This window comes from Poecilia mexicana, unplaced genomic scaffold (genome assembly GCF_051168715.1).
Source record: "Poecilia mexicana isolate PSO_F unplaced genomic scaffold, ASM5116871v1 scaffold_12, whole genome shotgun sequence".
In the NCBI taxonomy this organism is placed as follows: domain Eukaryota; kingdom Metazoa; phylum Chordata; class Actinopteri; order Cyprinodontiformes; family Poeciliidae; genus Poecilia; species Poecilia mexicana.
This window is the reverse complement of record NW_028263381.1, coordinates 12,550,910-12,568,172: the sequence shown is the minus strand read 5'-3', so window position 1 is coordinate 12,568,172 and position 17,263 is coordinate 12,550,910. Positions and strand designations below refer to the sequence as shown.

Genomic DNA, 17,263 nt, shown 5'->3' with positions numbered 1-17,263 from the left:
TTTTGAGTTGCAGTGCATAGATTACAGTAAAACCAGAGTTTGTAGTTAAATTTAGAGGATTTAAAATCAAGAAAAACAGACAATCAGCAGAGCGCCAATGTTTGTTTTATTAAAAAAATAAAATACAAACGATGACCCAGACAGTACACAGTAGACTTGTAACCAAAAACCAAAGCAATTTCATCTCAGTCATTGCTCTTTTTTTTCTTTTTTCTTGTATTCCACTTTACTCAATTTGGCTTCTTTAAAAGTTACCAGCACAACAATGTAGAAAGAGTGGATTTTCCGTAGATGGCTGCTTCCCTTTCAGATTTACATGTTTCTCATTTTTGGCAAAAACAGAAAAAAAAACCCATCCTAACCACAGCACCTCCTTGTGTTTGGTATTACCTATGTTTTAGAAGAAGGAAAAAAAAACATAATTTGTAGATTTTTGTAGAAAAAATCCCACTGACAACCTAGATATTTCTTTCGGCTAAATGTTGAGGACTCATTTTGAATGGCCCTTTAGCCTAAAATCTGCTGGTTTAATGTAAGCCAACTGTGTTCCATGGTGAGGTCTTTCATGTGTATATTATAGAAAAATCATGGTGCTGTATTGAGAGGATTAAAGGCAACGGTTAAATATTCTCTGTAAGTTCATAAAGACGGAAAAACGAGAAGAAAGCTGCTCTGAACGGCAGCAGCAAAAAGAACATTTTCAACATTTCTCTTTGAGCATGCGCAGCTTTGACATGTGGTTTATCCAGAGTTTATCCATGAGTCAAGAGTGGAAAGTCATTGGGCAGCAGATACAACAAACGGCCAAAAACAAAATAAAAGAAGGGTACGAAACATACGCTTTTTAACTAAAACCCCTCGGCATACAGAAGCTTACAGAGTTACCGTGACATTGCAGTAGCATTACAAGTACATTATTTTTAAAATACATACACATAGACTGATCGATTACAGTACAGCGCAGTGCCACAAGTGCTGACAGTCATATTGCTCGTACTGGTGCCCATGGACATCTGACGGAGAAAGGGGGTTGCAGCATATAACAGTAGGTTTATGGTTTTTTTTTTTGCATAGCCTAGTTGAGTAAAGTTCACAGAGATGCGTGATGCAGGAGGGCGGGAGGGGGCGGGGGGAGCGAACATCAAAACACGTGACAATCATGAAACGTTTCCTTTGGCTTTTTGAGAGACGGTGATCTGAAATCTGTTGTCGCTCTGCTTTTTCCACGATAATAACCCTGAGAGTGAAACTGAACAGACCACGGTCGGGGCGACCTCTTGGGCACGACCCGTGGACGACCTGCGAAGCGTGGAAATGACGAAGGCCTTTTGCAGATCTGCGTGGGTGGATGTGCCCCCTTTTTTTTTTTGTCGTCGGGAAGGTGGCGCAAACGGAGGCAAACAAGCAAATGCAGTTTCTGAGGGTGGAGTTACAGTCCACCGGTGACGCTCCACACACATCCACGCATGCAGACGGTTACGTGTGTTTTCAGTGTGAACATAACATGTGAGGAGAGACCATCACGCACCTCTGTTAAGGTTGACAAAACAAGAAGGCAAGGACAAAGCCTAAAATAAAGAACACACACACACACACACACACACAAGTTCATATACAACAGGTTAATATATAAATATGAGCTCCACCACATTGGAAAACAACCAAAGTTCACTTTACACATCTCTGTGTTCAGATAGTGGATCACTGTAACTGTGGTTTGAGAAAAATTAAAAATAAAAGAACAAAACCGATTAATCGCTCAGTAGAGCATACGTCTGATGACAATTTATGATTAATATTTAGCCCTTAGTCTCGGGAAATGTGTAAAAATCAAGGAGGGATTTACAAAAGAGCCCCTAACCTCACTGCCCTCCACTGCTGTAACTGGTATTAAATGTGTACATGTACAACATGCCTTGTATCCATAGCTCTTGAAGCTTTCCATGTTTTGCCGCATAGCAACCACAAACCTCAAGGTACCTTATGCTTTATGACAGACCAACACAAAGTAGTGCATAACTGTGAAGTGAAAGGAGGACTTCAAATTATTATTTTTTCTTCTTCTTACAAACAAAAGATTTGAAAAACGTGAGGTATCCATATGCATTTTCTCCGATACCTCTAATCAAGGGTACAACCAATGACCTTCTGAAATCACATCCTTTTGTAAACAGAGTCAACCTGAGTATAATTTCACCAAAGGCCTCAGAACCTGGTTCTATGAGGAGCCAGCCGTGCAGGAGATGCAGCGGTCATGTGGAAGGAGAGGTTCTGGTCCGGTGGGACCAGAATGGTGGAAAATAAACGACGCAGCGATCTGAACGTGCCGTTCCCACTGCCAAACAAGGTGGTGGCAGCGTCATAGTGTGGGGATGCTTTGGGCCAGTGAGGCAGTTCAGAGTTGGAGAAAAATCTGTTAAAAAGTGTAAAAAAAAAAAAACCCAAAACAAACAAAAAACTTTGGACAGGGGGAAATTCACCTTCCAGCAAGACGACACTAAAGATATGGCGAGAGCTCCGGTGGAATGGTTTAGGTCACAGCATATTCATGTGACAGAATGGTCCAGTTAAAGTCTGGGCAAAAAAACAACAACAAACGAATAAAAATCACTACTTAATCCGCAAAGAATCGGTGAAAAAAAATCTCTAGATATTAGACACCCATACATGTTTTTCCTTCGGATTATGCACAATTTCGTATTGGTCTGTGATATAAAATACCACAATACGATTTATGGTTGTTGGATGAAAGAGGATGGAAAACTTCAGCAGATGTGAATATTTTTTGCAAGGCACTGTGAACAACGGTGAGTCATTTCCAAAAAATAAAATAAAATTAAAATAAAAAAATAAAACAGTAACAGCAACAATCTTGCTTCCTCGTGCTTCAATCTAAAGCACAGAGAAGCAAAAAACAAAACTGAGCACAACAAATCTGGTCTGAACACATCTCATCAGTGCCACAGCTATAATTACACACAGTATTTTTTAAATTCAACAACCACTTCTCAGCAACAAAACCACTTCAGTTCGGTGGCTTTTAAATGTACGCCACATCCTCTAAGCACAGAGCCTGCGAACGTTTCCAGAACGAGATTAAATGCTACTTTCTACTGACACAACAGTGCTCCTTTGCTCTCTAATACAACCATGCTTGCACAAATATTACGATTTATAAAAAAAAAAGAAGAAAAAAAAAAGACGACTACATCTACTCTAATAAGGCAGTATTACACCAGTTTCCACATACAGAGGTTATATATATTATCTGTGCAGCTCTAATCAAGACATCGGCTCTATAGAAATGCAACAAGGCAGCTTAAGGTATGCTGTCAAGAAAAAATAAAAAATAAAACACTGTTTATGAAATCTGCTTAGGGGTGTGCAGGCATGCTCACATTGCAACCACTCCTCTGCAAAGGTCATGTCAGAATGGCTTCACGTTCAAGCACCTGTTAGGTGACGCAGCACTATCGCAACAAAAGGACCGGGAACATTTTGATAGTCTCAGCCCGCGGTGCGTGGTGTGCATCGTTCTGTTCCGACATGTTCTGCCGTGTTCCTCTGCTACATTCTAGCCGCAGCAGCACTCTAACCTAACCAACCACAACCTAGAGGAAAAAAAAACAAAAACAAAAAAAAAAAGCTGCTGCAGGCCAATGAAGAGAGGAAACATTTTCATTCTGATGTGCAGAAACAAAATGACTTTATGTGTTTTGTGTGGAACTAATAATAGGAGAACTTTTTTCTTTTCTCAAGCAACACTGAAGTGTTTGAGTTCCTCCTCTTTATGAAGCCATGGTGTAAACTTCTTGTACAAAAGTCGGACTGGTGTCGTCTGATTCAGGCACTGAACCCATTTAAAAAAAAACAAACAAATAGGCATGGACCAGCTATCGAGATCAAGGCTCAAGTTTCGTGCAGCTTTTCCAATCGTATTGTGATCAATTAAAACCCCTCCCCCACTTGTTGCTGCACACTGCTTTTCAGTTGGTAAGGAAAGAGCTGCTATGCTTTTTCACTTCTAAATTTAGCAGGTGTGTTTTTTTTGTGTGTGTGTAAATATTCTTAAAACATTATATTTCACACCATGATAATCTCCTAGCCGCCCATGCCCAGTTGGAATATTAAAGCCACTGATATTGCCAAAGAAGCAGCCTTAGAGCATTGCATTGTGGGTGCATGCGTGCACTTATCCTGTCAGGTGACCTGAGTTTTTACACACAATCAGAGCCGATGTATAAAAAGCTTGATCTTTTTTTTCTTTTTCCCCCAAACTTCATTCTTTTAAGGTTTATTTCCTGACCATAACTTGAAGAATGTCAGAGTAGGAACTTCATTACGCCGTGGCTTTCCCCATCTGTCGCATCTTTGTTTTTTTTTTGTTTGGGTAATATTCCAAGCGGACAAACTACAGTTCGGGAAAACAAGCCGCATGCATTGGTGCGGAACATGCAGTTCATTGCAAGCATTTCTGTGGTCGTGCCAAGACCAAATCGACTGCCGAGCAGAGCTTGCAACCATCTCAGCTTGCTAATGTACTGGCCCTCTGCTGCCAGTGGAAAAATGCCACTGCAAATCCCTGACACGGACAGCAGCTGTAGAAAGAACAGAAACCCACGACAGCACCAGCTACCTAGTTAGCACTCATCAAGAAAACTACATCAAGACATCGAAAAAGGAATCGCTCCACCGCTTTATCCCTAAAAATATTTAAACTGAGTTCCTCGGCCACCGTAGGGTAAGACCGTTGGACGTGATGAGCAGAGCAAGTATTAAAAATGACGGAATATGCTAATTCACTCAAATATAAAACACCAAGTCATGCCTCGTGCAAAAAGAAAAAAGCAAAACAAAAAACCCCATCAAAATCAGTGCTTTGAATTTTTACCTCACCGATCTCAAAAGCATATCTCATAATTTCGTCACTGCACCGTCAGCCGTACACAACCGCATCCAGGAAATCTGCTGCAAGGAATCAGGACACCTGTGGCATTTACTAAAGCAGAGCTGGTTATGTGATGAAAAAGCAAAGAACCAAAGAGCAACTACATCCTTCAGTATTGACATAAAAAAAAAAAAACAACATGCTGAGTGATAAAAATTCCCTCAGCGATAACAAGTTAAATAAACATAGAGCTCCCCTCAAGACCTTTTTTTGACTAAAGACCTGCCCATGTTGTTAGTACAAGGGATTTACTGCAGCTGGGAACTGAAGTAGGGGAAGATCGCATGCATACATGCATACAATCAATAAATCACTACAATGCCGAGCACCACTTTCATCATTCTAATTAGATACCAAGCAGCCCTGGTGACAACATTATGATATCAAAAGAGAAGAAAGAAAGAAAACAAAACAAACAAAAAAAAAACAGCGTGACATTTAAAACACAAGAAGCGGACCTCTTCTCCGCTCAAGTGTTTTCAGCCCCTCCGCCCCAACATGGGTGGCCATGACCTCATAGATGACATCACTGTGCAGCTGTGGCCTAGATTTCACAGCAAGCACTCAGTACTTAAACGCATTAAACGGCTTTGGGAAGAAAAAAAAAAACCCCAACATAAGCTGATTCTAATTTTTGCAAGATCAAGCTGATTGCTGAAAATGTTTGTTCTTCCCTCAAACATGCTCAGTCTTGGGGGAGACCCGAGAAACGTCGCTTTGCCGTGTTTTGCGGCACGCTTCAAGCCTCAGTTGGGAGGGCAGGGCGGAAATGTTCTGACCTACGAGGGCTTTGGAACAGAAATGTGAAAGCAGCGCTGCAGGTGGCGGCGAGAGAAACGGTCACTTCTGCCTTCAGTCCAAAATGGCCGCTTCCTTTCTTTTTCGCCACTCAGTGACGTTCTCACGCCGAACAGAAGGTAGAAATATACCCGACAGAGAAGCAGAACGTTTGCTGGATCTTCCTCCCCGGCCCCCCAGCTAAGAGAAGTATAGGGAATAAGCCGTGCCTTGCCCACATCGTTACTGTATTAATCCTAAACAAAAGCCAGAACTGATTAGTTAACATTATCATCATTTCGCAAATATTAGTTCAGGGAAATAAAGTGTAGCCATTTCCCCCCTGTGCCAATGACGATGGCGATAGTTATGGCCCTGTGTGAAGCTGGAAGCTGCATTAGTTTGCTGGCTGTTGATGCTGTGGATCACACCATGTGGTCTCCAGTGCTGGTGTTGGCGGACTGGCCGGGCAGCTCCGAGGCGCACTCCTTCTGCCTGAAGGTCTCCTGCGGGCGTCCGGAGCAGCAGTCCCTGCCGGCACCTTTGCACATCCGGTTTTCCTCGTCGCTTTCCTCCTCCGGCCCCGAGCCCTCGTCCACGTCCAGCTGGCAAACGCACACCTCGATCCCCGAGTCGCCGGTCACGTGCCGGCGTCGGGTTAGGAGCTCGTCGTCCTCCTCATCTTCCCCCTCCTCCGCTGCCGCTGCCGCAGACAGCAAAACATCTACGTTCTCCTCTCCCCGGCTCTGTGGTTGGTCAGCTTCTGACATTGCCCCCTCGTCTGACGAGATGCCCGATGCCTGACAGTGCGCCGCTGGCTCTCCGTCAGGGAACATTCGTGGCACGGAGACAGAAACCGTCTGGCCTATTTGAGGGGCGGCAGCCGGAGCTGACTCGGGAGGGTTTTCGGAGTACGGGGGAGGCGGGGTCGGGGGGTGACCCACGACTTCTTCGTAGTCGGGAAGCTTGCAGTCATTCCAGAACCCTGAGGATCATAAAACAAGAAGCTGTAGGAGTTTAGTCCTTCACTACGTTGGTCAAAAGAAGAGGAATTAAAAAGGAAAAGGATATAAATTGATCTGAGCTGGCCTCCTATAAAAGCAATAAATAAAGAAAAGGACAAATAAATCTAACTTTTGATAGTTTTTCAAAGCATAGGTATAGTTTTAAAAGCACATTTTAACAATAAGAAAGTATTTGTAACCACATCTCCCTTTAAAACAGGAAGTGAGTATATATATATATATATATATATATATATATATATATATATATATATATATATATATATATATATATATATAGATAACGACAGGCATTTTGTCAATAATATTGACAAAATGATCTAATTACAATTTCATAGGGAAATTATAAACTTTTTTTCCAGCAGCTGGATGTACTGGTCATTTTTCTAGGGTTTATGCTTCACATGAATGCCAAGCAAAGAGACATTAATAATGCTTGCTCATTTGTTTTGTTTTTGCATCCATTGTTTGTTTTGCAAATTTTGCACCTTTACCTATGTCCTGGTCAAACATCAGTTGCTTTTCAGGTTAAAGCTGGTTGCAGATAATTCACCCGTTCCTTTTCAAATCTACTGAAATTTTCCGTCATAATGCATTTGCAGATTTTTGTTTTCTTTTACTGCAGCAAAGTGCATTCCCTCAGGTTGTGTTCAGCCAAGAGTTCAACGCGCCCCTCCCCCATCACGTCCAGTGTGTCAGTCGGCTGTTTACGACAGCCAAAGATGGTGGTGATCCCTGTGAATTTCCCCACGCCGACGGGCGAAGGAAATTTAGTTACCCAAGACTGCTCACGTAGCAAAACAAACAAAAACAAAAAAGATGAAGGGTGTGGCTTTGTAACTTAATTGGTTAATACTTTAATAGAGTGCCACTCATCACTTTCAGAAAAAATGCTGCTTTGACTTGTTTGTAGCAAGATGCAAAGAACACTGTGCAAGAAATAACTCAATTACGGCTTACCAACAGAGCAACAACAAGAGCATTATAAGTGTTTGAGGTTTTCATTAAACTTATTGTGGATACTATTACAGTCTGATAAAGCAGTGTTTTTTTAAAAGATGAGTTGTCTCCATTTTTACTGGACGACGGACGGAAGGCCTGCTAGACATCGAGAGTGTCTCTGTGCGAGTCACTGTCTACATATGCACGCAGGTTGGAGTTGTCATTCTTGACTTGAAATCAAGCTTGCTCACTGTGGGTTTTTACACCCCGACAAACGGGAAGCTTGTCCAACTGCCACTTGTGATATTATTGGACATGATATCCTTTTTGCTGCCAAGGCCTAGAGTGACCACTGACATTAAGGCGACGTCTCTGCTGCTGGCCTGTCACTGCTGCAGTTTCAGCTCAGCCACAAGTCTTCAAAACACAAAGATTTGCAGTCGAGTGCGACAAGACCGGGATAAATATCAGGTTTTGGCTCAGGAAAAATCAAGAGAAAACGACGACCTCTGGTATCGGAACTGATAAAAGCATGTCGAGATACGGTAATAAAGGTGCAGTCAAAGTAAAGTACATCAGGAAAGTTTGTCACGAAAGAGATTTAATATTACTTGACTATAAGTCTGTATCTCATGATCTGTGTTCAGTATACAGAGGTAAATGTGAAAGAAGATCTTTTGGCAAAGAAAAAAAAATCAACAGACACATACACTGAAACAGAAATAATATGCACATTAATTGTGAGATATAAACTTTGGGCATGTGAGGCAACAAAAAACAGAAATTACAATAATTCCTTGCAAAAGTATTAACAGCCTTTCAACTTTTTGATATTTTTGTCATCCTTCAACCACAAAATTCAATGTATTCATTAGGACTTTTTGTAAAAACCAACATGCAGTGTATAATTGTAAGGAAAATTATATGATTTTGTTTTTATTCAAGGTGAGGTTGATGTGCTTAGGGTTCTGTGCGGTGTTAGTGTTAGCCTCGCCTCACACACCTAGTATTTTGCATATTATTAAAATTAAAATTTTGATCTTATCTACACTGTGTTCCTTTTCGAGGCTTGAAACAAACATTAAGCATCATGTAGGGTTGAAAATCTGAAAAGTAACAAATACAAATACATTCCACACTTTTCTGATCTTTATTTGTAACAAGTGTGGAATACCATGCCATATGGTTTTCTTCCACGTACAGTTATGCACTGCTTTGTGTTGTTCTACCATAGAAATTCACAAAAGAATTCAATTAAATTAAGTTTGCAGTTGTAACATGACAAAATGTGGAAAAACTTAGAAGGAGTGTGCAGTATTTACTTTTGCAAGGCAGCGTGTTTGACACAAACATTCTAAACCACAAATAAATCACAATCTTACTTAAATTGAGAGGTGGCGGCGTAATGAAGGAGCTGGAAGCACCCTGATAGGCCATTAGGCTGATCTCACGTTGCCGTTGCTCCTGTTGTAGACGCATTTTAACTCTCCGGTGTCGGTAGGCACAACAGCAACTGAGCATTATGATTAGAGTCCATACCAACCAGAACCCTGAGGGAAGAAGCAGTCTCAGTTTAATCTTAGCACCGCTACCGTGCAGGGTTATGCATAGCTAAAACAACTAGTGAGGAGTAAAACATCTTTAATTTTACTGTAAGAAATTAAAGAGAGGGAACTGAAATCAATTTAAAACACCTCTTGTTTTTTTCTTTTGTTAGAAATTTAGGTAACACTTTATTTGTTAAAGTTATTAAACTTTACCTTTAATAACATAAAGTTACCTAATTTTTAAAGTGCAATCAGTAATTCTTTTATAACAAATTTATATCAGTAATGATTTCCTGGTTAATGTCAAGTTGTCATGACAAAGACATTTTGAATAATGTCAACTTTGTATTAAAATGTCATAATTTACCGAATGATGCTTTATGACAAGAGTCATAAATATTCATGAAGGCTTATTCATGTTCAAGACAGGTGTTATGACATGTTAATGAAAGTGTCATGACAGTCTTATTCACCCCCCTTCAAATAAAGTGTTACCGAAATTTAAAATGTAATTTTTTTAAATAATGGCACAGGCACAAAGCATAGAAACTCCTAGATTTTTATAACTTTTTTTTTAAATTTTTTTTTTTTTTTACATCTATCCAAAGTTGAAAAAAGATCAGGTGAGACGTAATAATTTTATCGACTTTTCCGGACCGTCCAGGAAAGCAATCCTTGTAATACGATATAATGTAAATGTGTTCTCAATTCTTTTTAGATTAATTTAATTTTATAAATGTACTTTAACCTTCCTAGGGTGTCTGGCTTTAAATGTGGAGCATACCAAAAACTAAATATGTGAAGATAAAGGAGTGAAAAAAATAGAAAGATGAAAGATGGACTTTCATCTTCTGAATGAACAGAATGATAATGGATTGATAGTTAGCCAATATAATGTAAGGATAGATAGTGAAAAAAAAAGAGTGCATGTGAAGTAAATGAGATTAATAAAGGTGCAAGCAAGGACAATGGATAGACTGATGGATGGTTTGAACAAGCAGGACTACTTTCAGAAAATGGGATATAGAGAAATTTCTGGAAATACAAATATTTTTCCATACTTGTCCAGACCTTAAAAACACTAAACTCCATACTTTCTCAGACTGAAAAGGAACCTTGAAAGCGCCTGATTCAATCACAAAGCAGGTTCTATATTCAATTTAATAGTCCCTCCAGAGAACCAACATTGGCAAAAAACGTGTATTCTTTTTTATCATTTAGTAGTCACACATTAAAAAGTGTGCGCACACTACACATTTGTACTTACACCATAGTTCGTAGTAGTACGTGCAGCATTCTGTCTCCCCACAGCAGTAACCCATCTCACAGCGGTACTGTTCATTATTTACCCCCGAACAAAACTCCTTTCCCTTCAGTACACAGGGAGAGGTAGACACAGAGGAAGACAGAGTAAATATATAGAAAAGTAAACAAATACAAGGCCAGCAAGCTTGTCCTTTCTCGTTGTCACTTCAATGTCACTTTCTATAAAGTTGGACATGTCTGTCAACTGTACATTTAAGTATGTGAAATGCACTTTCTTGTGGTAAATCCAAAAATGCTAACACTTTCGCCAGAAGGTTGTTAAATAAAAGTCACAGCTAAACCATGAAAAAAAATGCTTTTTAAAATTGCAAATAAATTGAGTGACATTAGTTTCGTTTAGCTAAAGGCCAAATTAATACACAATAGTTGCTTTAAAAAGGCCCGAGGGTTAAAATATTTTAGTCTGGCTTTATTTTTTTATGCTCATAAGATTTTTAGAAAATACGCGATAACGAAATTCCTTCACTGTCACAACTATTGTTTAACTATTACATAGATGTTTCAAATATATTTATACTGTAGAGTACCTTTGAATGAGGTCTCTTTCTTATCAAATTGCTTGTACTAAGTTAAAACATTTATTTAAGGTGAAATGTTCAGTTAATTACTCAGTCTGCCAAGCTAACATCAGCAGCTATGAATAAATATGTCGATTCGCCGGGTACCCGTTAGCCAAACCGCTAGCGTTAATCTTAACACCTTGGGTTCTAACTCTCGAAATGGGCCATTGAAATACCATTGTGAATGCACTTTAGATAGAAAACAATTCTAGTTTTTACAATAACTCTTAAAATATGATGGGAAACTTTTGCTAACTGACGTCACCCACGGCAAACAGAAAGCGAACCGTGCCCTGTTTCCTTTGTGGAGGAGACAAAAAAAAAGAATCGCAGGCAGGCCTTCACCAAGCCCCGGAGCAGCGGTCTGGGCTGGAAGCTTACGCCGACAGGGTGAGCTCACAATACGGGCTTACCTGCACCAGACAGGTCCCGGTACAAAGAAGACCTACAATGGATCCCAGTGCTTTCTGTGGCATCTCTCTGGGTTATCTGCCGTGAACACGACAGGAACCATAAAGCAATCGGTCGGATCGACGACCAGCAGCAGTGACAGCGGGTGGCTGAAAGCTACCAACTAACGGTTCAGCCTGTCACACTCAGACATGTTTTTGTTGTTTGACCGAGAAACACTCCCCAGTACGGATATGAATCTGGAACGGGTATTAAACTGTAGGGGGCGCTGTGTGTAAGTGTTTGAAAAACCAAATTGAAAACAAGATTTTACGAAATAGATCTAAGTTTCTGTATAATATATTATCACTGCAGGTAAACTCTAAAGTCAATTAAACTCTAAAAAGAAGAAATAAAACAGGATAGAGCAATTCTTTTTTTGTGCCAGTGGGGAAATTCAATATACACAACATACCTTCAAAAGAAAGAAAAAGTAAAATTGAACGTTGTTTGTGTTATAAAACCTTTTCAACAAGGAAACAGCTTGCATAAAAAAAAAGAAACGTCCCTGTCTTAAAATATATATTGAAAAATTTCCATCCAGTAAATGTGATTACATAAACATTAGACATGGATTAAAGCATAATAGTCCAGATATATTTTATATTTTATAATGAATATGAATAAATAAATAAATAAATAAATAAATAAATAAATAACAAAAACTGAGATATTGCCAAATAGTTCATTATTGGAAACAATCAGAGCAGAAATAATAACAGACCAAATCATTTCTAAATATCAAATAAACAAATGTTATTAAAACTATTAATACTATAATAACATTATTACAATAATAATAATTATAAATAATAAACATAATTATAATAATTTATATACTACTATCATTAAGTAATATAATAGATATAGTTTTGGCAGCCTTCTCAACTCATTAAAATTACATAATGCAAAAATATTATGTTAACATGTTTGTTTTGTTTCCAAATAACTCTTCTAACGAAAGTGAAACCTAGTCAGAAACCCAATTTGAAAGCACAATTTTTCGTCCTTACTGCTATTTAGACATTTGAGAGACTCCCTGTTGCAGTAATGGACTTTTGAGTTTCCTCTTTAGGGTAAATGGGCTTGTAAAAACATTCCATTGTTTTTACATAACCTGAGCCCAAACTCTAAGCAGTTCTTACAAAGGTTATGCATGAAGTAAACGTCCCAGTGCCTGTGTTTAGAACTGTAACATCCGAATGTGGTATACCTTTTTTTGTGTAAATTGACCAATATATGCTTATGCTTTAAGCAAGATATTATTATGTAATAATCTGTGTATTGGAATGAAGTGGATTGGTTTGATTAAATTCAAACTAAATTTCTTTTTATATTCCTACACATAAAATGAGTCTGCTAAAGTTCTTTGAGACTACATTAGCTATAATGTGGTGTGATATAAATAGACTCAATTGAAAGAAGCAGAACAACAGTTGTTGTACAGTCAGGAAACACTAAATAATGAGAATACAAGAAACAAAATTTCTTAAAGGAAGATTCTTTTTCATTTTGTTTACGCAGACGTCAGAGTTTCCCTGGAAACAAAAACTTGGCAGCTGTTCAGCCGAGACACATGGTGAGGAAGATGTTAATCCACTCAGACTGAGCAACAACCGCAAAAGGACCCGTGGACACCATGGTGAGTTATCTCAATTCTTATCAGCAGGAGCAGATATTTAAAACCCGGGCTGCCAAACTCATGTTTCTAATAGCTATGGGCTGATTTAGTTCTGCGGTATTTATTGGAGTTCTAAATATGTCTTGGTAAGGTTGATGAGACCAGAGTTGATTCTGTTGGCCTGACATAAACACTTGGGGCTTTTATCCATTCTCAGTGCTAGCTTTAGTTCAAGAATCTGTTTGGTAAATTGTATCAGATATCCCTCTGGATAAACTAACAAAATAATACTTATCTGATTAAGTGACTGTGACTGTAAAGTCAAAGCTGCAGCGATAAAAGTCTAGTTAACCGGATTAGATTTCTACAAACTCATAAAACCACCGTCAAAACTAAAAAAAAAAAAACATATATTAGCAAAATTAATAGCTTTTATAATACTGATGCATACAAATATCTTCTGAACATATTAGTACATTTATTCCACATATTATCAAGCATTTCTGCAGCAGCAAATTGCTCTGCTATAATCAAAGCCTAGCATGCTGCCTTCTATAGATGCCTAATCTCAGTCAACTGCACAGCGTCTTTGAGCTTCTGGTACATTTATAGACGACTTTAGAGACTAACAGCTAAATCCTTTGCTCTCTTCATCCATGGTTCTCATCCTATGCTACTAGTACCACTGGTGGTTGAATTGCCTTTCTTGAAATAAGATCTTAAACTATCTTAATGTGCTTCATGTTCAATGCTTCAAGTTCAAACCCCCAGTTTGGTATATTTATTGATTTGATCAGTGACCTGGCTAGCTGCTATTAGCGAAGCAAACTAACAACAGTTTTCTCTGTACGTATTGGATTGGATTTTGATAACAGGTTTCAGAAAGAAATCTTAGACTTTCCCACTTGGCATTCAGGCTTTTGTTAAATCTTCCAATCGGAGACTTGAAAACAGAATGCGGAATTAAATAGCATCCTTTGATTAATTGGACAGTTGTAATGGATCCAAAAATATCTATTCCAAACACGCTGTAGATGTTTTTAGCTGTTGGTTGAGTGAGTTGATTTTTTCCAGACTGGCTTTTGAGGTTATTCAAAGTTTGCAAGATACAGCTAAGTCATCTCATTAACTCTCATCCCACTGGGGTTTAACCGTCTCTAATATTCGCCGTGATCCTCCTGCAGGGCCTGCTGTCTATTCTCCGGAGACTAAAGCAGTCACCAGAGCAGGAGGTGCGCTTACTGCTGTTAGGGTTGGACAATGCCGGCAAGACCACTCTGCTCAAACAGCTGGCAGCTGAAGACATCAGCCACATCACCCCCACACAAGTACAGTGATACACACACGCACACACAGAAACACTGTTTATGTCAAATTGTGAGAACCCACTACTTCATTTTCTAGTCAAACAGTCAGGTCATGCATCAGTTCACCTCCTTAGTGAGAGGCTGAGCTACCCATTAAACTTAATCTATGTTGGATTTCACCAGGGCTTCAATATAAAGAGTGTGCAGTCTTCTGGGTTCAAATTAAACGTTTGGGACATTGGAGGGCAACGCAAGATTCGTCCTTACTGGAGGAATTATTTTGAGAACACTGATGTACTGGTAGGTTCAGTCTGATGCTCTCATACGGCGAAAACTCTAGCACAGTGGTTCTTAACCTTTTTTGAGGTACCAAACCCCCCAGTTTCATATGCGCGTTCACCGATGAATGCGCACTGATTGGCTAAGCAGTGTAACATGATCCTCTGGAGCAAGTGATGGCAAAACGGGGCATCATCACGACTTTACTTCCGCGGCAGAGGCTCTGCCGAACCCCTGAGACCGACTCATCGAACCCCTGGGGTTCGATCGAACCCAGGTTAAGAACCACTGCTCTAGCAATAGAAAAAAGTAATTCTGTCTTCTGCTGGTCAGAAGTTTACATACACTAATCATGGACATGAATGTCATCTTAATTTTGGGCTTTTAAGGATCAATTTACTCAGTTTCATTTTTTTTTTCAGGCTGAAATGATCATACAGAATATTACAAAATATTTTATTCAATGTAGACTTTCTCTGGTCTACCCAAGGTGAAAAATACACAGACACCACTACTAATGTTTGCTTAATCATACCATAGCAAGTTGCTTTTTAGCTTAAACTTTTTGCACCCTTCAACAAGCTTCTGGTATAGTTCTTGATATCTAAATACACTTCAGATATCAAGAACTATAGTCTCCAAAGAGCTTAATCGGACTTGCTTTGGAAACGTCAAAGCAAGTTTCCTGTTGGAACATCGACCACCTTTCAAATTATGTCCAATTTTCAACCATCCAGCTGTTTGTTGGATTGGAGAAGTTGAATAATTTAGATGTAGCCGTACTTCTCCATTATGTCATTCACTTTGTGCAAGGCACCAGTGTTGCTGGCAGCAAAACAGCCCACATCTTGATGCTACTATCACCATCTCTAATGTTGGTTGTGGTTCAACTTTTCTTGTTCTTGGTGGAAACGATCTTAAAAGAAGCTGGAAACATGACTGTTGTTGTACAAGCTTCTCAGCCAGGATTTACTTTAGAATACTTCTCAGTCTGCTGACTGAGAGGTAAGTTTGTATAATGCCTCTTTAATGTGTTCCTTTTCTGGATTGCAGATCTATGTGATTGACAGCTCAGACAGGAAAAGATTCGAAGAGACAAGTTTGGTGAGACATAATTTACTTCTGCTTGAAAAAAAAGTGCAATACAAATAGAAATTTAGATTAGGTATAGGCCATCCTGGAAGTACAAACTTAAACTATGTTATTTAAGGAATGGGCCTAGTTGGAAAAGACTTTATGCAATTACAACATATGCCAAGAGGTTCACCAAAGCATATCTGTTTCCATTTTTTCTTTTACCCTCAGGAGCTTGCCGAGTTGCTGGAAGAAGAAAAGCTTGCAGCTGTGCCGCTGCTGGTGTTTGCCAACAAGCAAGACCTGATGACAGCCTCTCCGGCATCGGAGCTGGCGGAGAGTCTCAACCTGCACACGATCCGGGATCGCATGTGGCAGGTGCAGGCCTGCTCAGCACTCACTGCAGAAGGAGTGCAGGTAAATACAGTGTGCCATGCAAACACAAATAAACAGAGGTCGAGACGGATTGAGCTGTTGAGTAACAACAACTGTGTTTTGCGGTCAGTTTTTGTACCCGGAATAGGGCTGTGCGCTTCTTTGACGTCATAGGAATTAAGACGAAATATGGCGAGTTCTGTTAATCATATACAATTATTCACGGTAGCTTTCTATCAACCAGTTTGGCCTGTATTTACAATTTACTGATATCAATACCCTGTTGTTAATTAGAACTACTGCAATGCTGCCTGCTGCAGCAATGTAGTCCTCATCTTGCTGCTTCGCACTTCTACAAACACTCCTGAAGTGTACTCAGAACTGGCCTTGGTCTTACACATTTTCAAAGTATTGGTCTTGCCTCAGCCTACGCTACTTTTTTACCTGATCGCTCTTGGAAGTGCTGGTCTCATGAAATTTTCTCAAGATCATGCAGGATTGCAAATGCAACCTTCTACTTTTATTGCAACTTTTAGTGATATACTCCTAATTGCATTAAAACATAACCCCATTATTTTATTTTACTCAAAGTGTGAGGCTCAGGGGTCAAGAGGATAAAAGACAGTTTGTTTTTAAAACAATATCCAACCCCCATGAGGAAATTTTTTTGGTGAATAGCCTGTTTTGTCTAAACAACATACATTTCGAGTTAAAAAGTGAAAGATTAAGAGAGAAAAGACTTCCACGAATGCTGTGACTAAAAGAGGATAGTCAGATGGCTAACATAGTCAGATTTTAATGTCTTTGTTAGAGCTAAATGTGAACTGGAATTATGAGCAAACAATGTTCAGGTTTCAACATATTTTTCTGGGCAAAATGAATTAAATCATGGATCCAGAAAAGAAACATGCAAGAAGTCGCTCTGGTTAGATGAGACCAAATTATAAATGCATTCAAAACGTTGTGTGCAGAGGAAAACTAACACTGCACATTAAGCCATGGCAGTAGCAACAACATGCTATGAGGATTAAG

At 39.3% G+C, this 17,263-nt stretch overlaps 2 protein-coding genes across 2 annotated transcripts; one reads left to right on the top strand and one right to left on the bottom strand.

Moving 5' to 3' along the window:
* Window positions 1-88: 88 nt before the first annotated feature.
* On the bottom strand, window positions 89-11,911 carry wbp1 (WW domain binding protein 1). Its single transcript, XM_014986369.2, has 4 exons — window positions 11,539-11,911; window positions 10,507-10,609; window positions 9,075-9,242; window positions 89-6,710 (listed from the first exon to the last, which is right to left on the bottom strand). Exons 1-4 carry the CDS (start codon window positions 11,599-11,601, stop codon window positions 6,151-6,153), a joined length of 894 nt encoding a protein of 297 aa, XP_014841855.2. The 5' UTR covers window positions 11,602-11,911; the 3' UTR covers window positions 89-6,150.
* Window positions 11,912-13,059: 1,148 nt separating this feature from the next.
* Window positions 13,060-16,438, top strand: LOC106917417 (ADP-ribosylation factor-like protein 3). Its single transcript, XM_014986370.2, has 5 exons — window positions 13,060-13,217; window positions 14,381-14,524; window positions 14,687-14,803; window positions 15,836-15,886; window positions 16,088-16,438. The coding sequence occupies exons 1-5, from the start codon at window positions 13,215-13,217 to the stop codon at window positions 16,403-16,405; spliced, it is 633 nt and encodes a 210-aa protein (XP_014841856.1). The 5' UTR covers window positions 13,060-13,214; the 3' UTR covers window positions 16,406-16,438.
* Window positions 16,439-17,263: the final 825 nt, after the last annotated feature.